At 41.2% G+C, this 9,481-nt stretch overlaps 1 protein-coding gene across 1 annotated transcript; it reads left to right on the forward strand.

Annotated features, from left to right (window-relative positions):
- The first annotated feature begins 2,608 nt into the window (after nt 1-2,608).
- On the forward strand, nt 2,609-8,638 carry LOC133624371 (cyclin-dependent kinase 4 inhibitor D-like). Its single transcript, XM_061987860.2, has 3 exons — nt 2,609-2,769; nt 3,018-3,189; nt 7,726-8,638. Exons 2-3 carry the CDS (start codon nt 3,049-3,051, stop codon nt 8,077-8,079), a joined length of 495 nt encoding a protein of 164 aa, XP_061843844.1. The 5' UTR covers nt 2,609-2,769; nt 3,018-3,048; the 3' UTR covers nt 8,080-8,638.
- The last annotated feature ends 843 nt before the right edge of the window (nt 8,639-9,481 follow it).

Here is a 9,481-nt window from a genome sequence, read left to right on the forward strand (position 1 = left end):
TTTAGAGTGATTTGTTTTTAAGTGCCATTGCGCAAAAAATAATAATTAAAATCAATGGTGTTATGAGTTATTGACCTTTTTAAGGCTCCAATTATTATATAATCTCAAATATTCTATTGAAAAATTTTATTGGGTAAAAATATTGCATATTTTGTGTTTTTTCCATTTAAAAAAAATTGTTTTCTTTGACAAAAAGAGCATACAACTTTAAATCTTTAAAAACGTTACATTGACAGATAGACCTAATGTTGATCCAGAGATTTAAAATTTGAATAATAATACAAATAATAATACTGAATAATGACACATTTTAAAAAAAATTTTTTGACCAAAACCCTTTGGGGTCACCGGGATCAAGCTTGAGTGGAGGCCTAAATCATACTTGCCAACCCTCCCGAATTTTCCGGGAGACTCCTGAAATTCAGCGCCTCTCCCGAAAACCTCCCGGGACAAATATTCTCCCGAAAATCTCCCGATTTTCAGCCGGAGCTGGAAGCCACGCCCCCTCCAGCTCCATGCGGACCAGAGTGAGGACAGCCTTTTTTCATGCCGGGAGGACAACAGGGTGACAAGAACTAAATCATCCAGACTGGAGATAAATTGTATAATTATGTTTATCTTACCTAAAAATAAATATTTTTATTAATTAAAAAATAAATAAAAATAAATAAATTTTTACTATATTTTGCTAAAAACATCAAAATTATTTGTATTTTTCTTTGTATTTTTTCCTGACTTCTTATTACATCCAGCCATAGAATTATACATTAAAATAAACTTCACCCTTGCTCCTGATGGGTGCTGGTTAGCGCCTTGCATGGCAGCTCCCTCCATCAGTGTGTGAATGTGTGTGTGAATGGGTAAATGTGGAAGTAGTGTCAAAGCGCTTTGAGTACCTTGAAGGTAGAAAAGCGCTATACAAGTACAACCCATTTATCATTTATTATTATTTGAAATACCTGCGATGAGGTGGCGACTTGTCCAGGGTGTACTCCGCCTTCCGCCCGATTGTAGCTGAGATAGGCTTCAGCGCCCCCGGCGACCCCAAAAGGGAATAAGCGGTAGAAAATGGATGGATGGATGGATGAAATACTTGATTTTAAATTATCATAATAATTCATTTAAAATGACCATATTTAATTATTAAAATAATTGCTTGTTTATCAACAACTTTAGCATTTTATTCATTACATTTTGAAACTCTCAGAAGCCAAGTTATGTTATATTCCTTAATATTTATTTATGCAAGTTTGAAGTATCAATTATCTAAACAGTTTTGTTTGCATATTTTCAGGATGTAGATATCTATATATCTATATATAAATATATATATATATGTATGAAATACTTGACTTGGTGAATTCTAGCTGTCAATATACCCCTCTCCTCTTAACCACGCCCCCAACCACGCCCCGCCCCACCCCGACCACGCCCCCACCCCCCACCTCCCGAAATCGGAGGTCTCAAGGTTGGCAAGTATGAATTCAGCGCCTCTCCCGAAAACCTCCCGGACAAATATTCTCCCGAAAATCTCCCGATTTTCAGCCGGAGCTGGAAGCCACGCCCCCTCCAGCACCTGAGTGAGGACAGCCTTTTTTCATGACTGGAGGACAACAGGGTGACAAGAACTAAATCATCCAGACTAGAGATAAATTGTATTATTATGTTTATCTTACCTAAAAATAAATATTTTTATTAATTAAAAAAAATAAAATAAAAATACATTTTTACTATATTTTGCTAAAAACATCAAAATTATTTGTATTTTTCTTTGTATTTTTTCCCGACTCCTTATTACATCCAGCCATGTAATTATACATTAAAATAAACATATTTGAAATAATTGATTTTAAATTATCATAATAATTCATTTAAAATGTCCATATTTAATTATTAAAATAATTGCTTGTTTTTCAACAACTTTAGCATTTTATTCATTACATTTTGAAACTCTCAGAAGCCAAGTTATGTTATATTCCTTAAGATTTATTTATGCAAGTTTGAAGTATCAATTATCCAAACAATTTTGTTTGCATATTTTCAGGATGTAGATATATATATATATATATATATATATATATATATATATATATATGAAATACTTGACTTGGTGAATTCTAGCTGTCAATATACTCCTCCCCTCTAAATCACGCCCCCAACCACGCCCCGCCTCACCACCGACCACGCCCCCACCCCCCTCCTCCTGAAATCGGAGGTCTCAAGGTTGGCAAGTATGGCCTAAATGTATATTTTTTTATACATATATTGTATTGGTTTTTTAAATAAAAAAATATGAAAATGGCCCCTGCTTGCTTTGATTTTTCAGTGTGCGGCCCTCAGTGGAAACAAGTTTGGACACCCCTGATCTATCTAAAAGAGCCTGTATGGATGCACAACATACATGAATGAAGGTCCCCCACAAACCGCAACGTATACGAATCGCCCGCTTTCCCCGTTACGTGCTCTGATTGGCTGGTCGTTGCTGTTGCCACGGTGATAGTGTAGTAACCGAGCTGTAGCTCCGCCTTTTTGCCAAATATGGCAAAGCCCCACCCTCTAGACGAGCTGTGATTGGTCAACGCGGGTTCCTCTCGGTGTTTGTAAATTGTAGACTGGAGACGCAGCTGTGTGGACCGGAGCTCAGCGCGCAAATGTATTTTTCCAATGTTGATAAACATTTCTTGTTCGTATCTTTCTTTAAATATTACCGCTCGTTGAAGAAATAAAGCAGATAAAGACAGGAGCGCCCACCTAAAATAAGCGACCGAGGTAGGTTTTAACGGTTCACTCTTTCATGTTAGCCGTTAGCACTGATGCTAATCGCCGTCAGGATTCAGTTGACATGTCGTCGCTCCGCCTGAGGACGCAGCGAGGCGGACAATTGAAGCCCAATAATGTCGTTCAAGTCGGTCAGAGGCGGTGGTGTTACCGTGGAAACAAAGCTAGCTGCGATAGAATTGAATTCTCCGCCGTGCGCATCCAGTGTTTTTGTCTCAATGTCCGCCTCTCCCCTCCAGAGAAGAAAGGCGAACATTACCGCAGTCTGACATGGTTTTCAGTCAGATGGATGCCGCTAAAGCGTTGACGTTTGCAGCGGCTAAAGGGAACCTCGGCGAGGTGCAGAGGATCCTGGAGGAATGCAGGCTGCATCCCGATACTGTCAATGAGTTTGGCAGGACCGCGCTGCAGGTAAACACGACTCACTTTTTTTTACACTGACTTCATATGCAGTGAAATGTAGTTAAATGGAAAAGGGGTAGGATTAAATAAGATCAGTTTCTTCCTACTCCTTTTTTAACTTTTAACGAGAAACTGAAGAAATGTGAAGTATAATACTTTTTATTCATAGCTGTGTGTAGAAGTGGCTGGTTGCATCAGCTCTGCTCTTTTAAAGGGGAACATTATCACAATTTCAGAAGGGTTAAAACCATTAAAAATTAGTTCCCAGTGGCTTATTATATTTTTCGAAGTTTTTTTTCAAAATTTTACCCATCACGCAATATCCCTAAAAAAAAGCTTTAAAGTGCCTGATTTTAACCATCGTTATATACACCCGTCCATTTTCCTGTGACGTCACATAGTGATGCCAACACAAACAAACATGTACCATAACCGTTTGCTAAATACGTATTTATTATTATCCAGCGCCAACATGTAACTTAGTGGTGCTGAGCAGATGATTGACACATGAAGTGGGGTACACACGTAAAGGAAATTAGGCCGTTGTTGTCTCGATTTTTCCCGTTTCTGTCATGATCCGTGGTCCAGATCATGTTTTGTTTAGTTATGTTCTGTTGGTTTTGGACTCCATAGTTCCTGTTTGTTTTAGTTTCCATGACGACTCATTAGTTCCACCTGCCTCATGTGTTCGGATCACGCACCTGCTCTAATCAGAGACTATTATTTAAAGGGGAACATTATCACAATTTCAGAAGGGTTAAAACCATTAAAAATCAGTTCCCAGTGGCTTATTATATTTTTCGAATTTTTTTTCTAAATTTTACCCATCACGCAATATCCCTAAAAAAAGCTTCAAAGTGCCTGATTTTAACCACCCGTCCATTTTCCTGTGACGTCACATAGTGAAGCCAACACAAACAAACATGGCGGCTAGAACAGCAATGTATAGCGACATTAGCTCGGATTCAGACTCGGATTTCAGCGGCTTAAGCGATTCAACAGATTACGCATGTATTGAAACGGATGGTTGTAGTGTGGAGGCAGGTAGCGAAAACGAAATTGAAGAAGAAACTGAAGCTATTGAGCCATATCGGTTTGAACCGTATGCAAGCGAAACCGACGAAGCGACACGGGAGAAAGCGAGGACGAATTTGGCGGTCGCCTTCTAACCAACGATTGGTATGTGTTTGTTTGGCATTAAAGGAAACTAACAACTATGAACTAGGTTTACAGCATATGAAATACATTTGGCAACAACATGCACTTTGAGAGTGCAGACAGCCCAATTTTCATCAATTAATATATTCTGTAGACATACCCTCATCTGCGCTCTTTTCCTGAAAGCTGATCTTTCCAGTTTTGGAGTTGATGTCAGCAGGCCAGGGTCGATATTCTTCTCTTGATCATCTTCGGTGGCATAAGGGACGGTGTGAGCCAAGACATCCAGGGGGTTTAGCTCGCTCGTCTGCGGGAACAAACTGCCGCCATTGCTTGCCGTGCTACCGAGGGCCTTTGTCCCTGAATTGCTCACACACTCCGGCAGATTCAATGGGGGTCTGGCGGCAGATTTCTTTGACTTTATCGTTGGAAATGCATCTGCTTTGAGTGTCGCAGGATATCCACACATTCTTGCCATCTCTGTCGTAGCATAGCTTTCGTCGGTAAAGTGTGCGGAACAAACGTCCAATTTCTTGCCACTTTCGCATCTTTGGGCCACTGGTGCAACTTGAATCCGTCCCTGTTCGTGTTGTTACACCCTCCGGCAACACACCGACGAGGCATGATGTCTCCAAGGTACGGAAAACAGTCGAAAAAACGGAAAATAACAAAGCTGATTTGACTCAGTGTTTGAGAAAATGGTGGATTGCTTACGTCATCGCTCTGAGAGCGAATATTAGAAAGGCGTTTAGTTCGCCAAAATTCACCCATTTAAATCGGTTAAAAAAATATATGGTCTTTTTTCTGCAACATCAAGGTATATATTGACGCTTACATAGGTCTGGTGATAATGTTCCCCTTTAATGTCCTTTGTGTTCTTTGATGTTTCCCTCTTACACACATGTAAGAGGGATGTGTGCTTTGGCTATAAGTTGTTTTTTCCCTTGGCCTCAGTCTGGGCCCCCTCTCCAACTTGTTTGGGTCCCTATTAAAAGGTTAATTTGTTCAAGCTTGGCCCGCGGCTTTGTTCAGTTTTAAATTTTGGCCCACTCTGTATTTGAGTTTACACCAGGGGTGTGGCCACTTACTCTTTGGGAGCATCCTGGTTGAAGCCTGGCAATGACAAGGTACAGCGGACCAACTGTTCCTTAGTTTTGATGGCAAAATGTGAGCAGTGTGACGGAAATTGAAGCAGGTCATGAATTTGTCATTGCGTGCGTCAACACACCTGTTGTGAATGTGGCCGTTCAGCTTCTTGTTAGGGAACAGCAAGTTATGCAAAACAGTGAACAGTCAGACGGGTGCATTCAGAAGTTTAGAGCAGGTCAAATTAAGATCACCTGTAAATAGGGGTGTAACGGTACGTGTATTTGTATTGAACCGTTTCGGTACGGGGGTTTCGGTTCGGAGGTGTACCGAACGAGTTTCCACACGAACATATTAAGTAGCCGCCTCCGTTTCCTTCTGCCTCTGTCTTTGTCAGTACTCTACACAGCACCCAGCATTGTCCCACCCACACAACCATCTGATTGGTTACACACAGAGCGGTAACAGCCAATCAGTATTCAGAGCGCATGTAGTCAGTGCTTAGCGTTTAGCAGGTAAGCATCAGGCAGCGGACTCTCCCCAAATGATAATAAACACCTCCCAGTCAACTACTAGTAACATCAATATGAGCCCGTTGACTTTCTAGAACAGTGGTTCTGAACCTTTTTTTCAGTGATGTACCCCCTGTGAACATTTTTTTAATTCAAGTACCCCCTAATCAGAGCAAAGCATGTCATCAGTTTCAGATTTATTAAATTGTATAACAGTGCAAAATGTTGCTAATTTTTAGTGGTCTTTCTTGAACTATTTGGAAAAAAAGATATAAAAGTAACTAAAAACTTGTTGAAAAATAAACAAGTGATTCAATTATAAATAAAGATTTCTACACATCAACTTGAAGTGCCCTCTTTGGGGATTGTAATAGAGATCCATCTGGATTCATGAACTTAATTCTAAACATTTCTTCACCAAAAAAAAGAAATTGTTAACATCAATATTTATGGAACATGTCCACAAAAAATCTAGCTGTCAACACTGAATATTGCATTGTTGCATTTCTTTTCACAGTTCTTTGTGACAGACATTTTAGTGAGGGTCAAACCATCATGGGATGGGGGAAACTCTGGGTTTATGGCAATGAATGGAATAGCCTACCTCAGTTTATGAACTTACATTCCTATTTTGTTGAAGTATTATTCAATAAATATATTTATAAAGGATTTTTGATTTGTTGCTATTTTTAGAATATTTAAAAAAAAATCTCACGTACCCCTTGGCATACCTTCAAGTACCCCCAGGGGTACGCGTACCCCCATTTGAGAACCACTGTTCTAGAAATATAAAAGGCAGGTCAGCTCGCTCGCAGTCCTGGCTTGAGGTGAAGGCTAATTCGCTTTTAGCGTAACGTTAGCTCATTTTGCTGTGTGTGTGTGTTACGGACAGCAAAGCCCTGTCTGTCTGTTATTTCACTTGACCTTTTTCTGTGTTGATTGAGCTGTGTTGAAGCAGCAAAAAAGGACATTATGTTAAATGAAGAGTTTCTGTCTCTGATAGTTGATATAATAATGTAACCGCATTATTAAGCCTACATGAACTCCATGGTGTTCAGGGATGAATAGTCTCTCCTATTGCTATCGTACTCATTTTTCAGCTATAGTTACATTAATCATTAGTAATGCAGCAGCCTAGTTTTGAATGGCAGGGTCCCTGCTATCATAAAAATATAACATAAAAATCAACTACAGGCTTCCCAAATGCTGCAATAAATTAAGCATGATGAGTTGACTTGAAACTGTTTAATGTTGCACTTTTTATATGTAGAAGAAACGTTTTGTTATTTTATTTAATCTGAGCAACAACTTGAGGCAGTTTAATGTTGATTAACATGGACAGAATTATTATAGTGTTCCCAATGTTAAAAGGATAAAGCCATTGTTTACAAATTTGGTAAATAAATAACCAAAAAAATTATATTTTGTTGTTTTCTTACTGTGCCGAAAATGAACCGAACCGTGACCTCTAAACCGAGGTACGTACCGAACCGACATTTTTGTGTACCGTTACACCCCTACCTGTAAAGATAAGGATCGTAGGTTTGTCATTGTTCTCCCATTGGGGTGAGTTTTTTCTTGCCCTGACGTGGGATCTGAGCTTGTGCAGCCCTTTGAGACACTTGTGATTTAAGGCTATATAAGTAAATATTGATTGATTGATTGATTGATCTTCATCCTGAAATTTCACCCAGAAACCAAGTACATTTTGTGAATAGTACATAATAACGTGATGTATCCGAGAGTTATTAATAATATAAATGCTCACAAAGCGTTTGCTCTCCTGCAGGTAATGATGATGGGAAATTCCAAGGTTGCCGACGTGCTCCTGGAAAAAGGAGCAGATCCCAACGTCCAGGACAAGCAAGGGATCGCACCGATCCACGACGCCGCTCGCACGGGATTTCTGGACACGGTTCAGGTTTTGGTGGAGCACGGCGCCTCCGTCAACGTGGCAGACCAGAGCGGCGCCCTGCCCATCCACATCGCCATCCGAGAGGGCCACCGGAACGTGGTGGAGTTCCTGGCGCCGCGCTCCGACCTAAAGCACGCCAACGCCAGCGGTCAGACGGCGATAGACGTGGCCCGAGCGTCCCGCGAGCCAGACATGGTCCACCTGGTGTTTGCTCACATTCACTCTTAAGTGTCTGCTGGCTCCTTTTTGTGTGCTAACTTGAACCTCATATGTTTGTTTGCGTCGTTCAAACCTGGTGACTTGAATTCATTGCTGTGTAAAAGGTTTGTTTTTGTTCGCTGTAGCTCAACTTGCATGCATGACGCTGGACATTTTGTCATGGCAGCTCTTTTTTCAGCCAGTGGGTGGCTACACACAGTAGGCACCTCTTTTGCACAGTGCAATTTCGGCACCTTTATATACAAATATTTATCTGTTTGGGAGTGCACATTAGCCCGTTCCCCTCCCAGTGTTTTGTCGCGTTTGCATTATTTGCATTGTGTAACAGTTGATAAGTTGTGTTGTTTTTAATTTGATGAAATTTCAAATGGTGCACCCTAATTAGTTTCCATTACTAGATCAACTTAGACTTTGAATTATTTATTGTTGATGAAATAGCAGTGACTTTTCTTGTCGCCTTGTAAATAGCATCCTTCATTGTGATTTGTTCAAATGTTATTTATACATATAATACTTTTAATACAAAAGTAAGATGATTCAAGCACACAAATAAAAGTTTGGAACTTTTTGAAGTGTTTTGCAGCTGCTTTTTTTCCTCAAGTTGCACACCATGACAAAAGCTTGGAATACGGTCGTCCTTCACCACATCACACTTCAAACATTGCGTTTTTTTCTGGGATATTTTTTTTAAAAGCATATTCCACAATTTGTTTTTGGTCGCAAATTAAGCATTTTCAAGTATGAAATGACGAAACGAACAATATCCATCTTCTTCCGCTTATCCGAGGTCGGGTCGCGGGGGCAGCAGCCTAAGCAGGGAAGCCCAGACTTCCCTCTCCCCAGCCACTTCGTCCAGCTCTTCCCGGGGGATCCCGAGGCGTTCCCAGGCCAGCCAGGATATATAGTCTTCCCAACGTGTCCTGGGTCTTCCCCGTGGCCTCCTACCGGTCGGACGTGCCTGAAACACCTCCCTAGGGAGGCGTTCGGGTGGCATCCTGACCAGATGCCCGAACCACCTCATATGTACCCGTGATCTTGTCCTTTCGGTCATGACCCAAAGCTCATGACCATAGGTGAGGATGGGAACGTAGATCGACCGGTAAATCGAGAGCTTTGCCTTCCGGCTCAGCTCCTTCTTCACCACAACAGATCGATACAGCGTCCGCATTACTGAAGACGCCGCACCGATCCGCCTGTCGATCTCACGATCCACTCTTCCCTCACTCGTGAACAAGACTCCGAGATACTTGAACTCCTCCACTTGGGGCAACATCTCCTCCCCAACCCGGAGATGGCACTCCACCCTATTCCGAGCGAGAACCATGGACTCGGACTTGGAGGTGCTGATTCCCATCCCAGTCGCTTCACACTCAGCTGCGAACCGATCCAGCGAGAGCTGAAGATCTTGGCC

The sequence above is a fragment of the Nerophis lumbriciformis genome, linkage group LG27 (genome assembly GCF_033978685.3).
Source record: "Nerophis lumbriciformis linkage group LG27, RoL_Nlum_v2.1, whole genome shotgun sequence".
Taxonomy (NCBI): domain Eukaryota; kingdom Metazoa; phylum Chordata; class Actinopteri; order Syngnathiformes; family Syngnathidae; genus Nerophis; species Nerophis lumbriciformis.

Bases quoted from the DNA above. Each gene is read 5' to 3' on its own strand.
- LOC133624371 (XM_061987860.2), top strand. From the start codon at position 3,049: ATGGTTTTCAGTCAGATGGATGCCGCTAAAGCGTTGACGTTTGCAGCG. The intron at 3,190-7,725 runs GTAAACACGACT...GCTCTCCTGCAG, and splicing joins TTGGCAGGACCGCGCTGCAG to GTAATGATGATGGGAAATTC.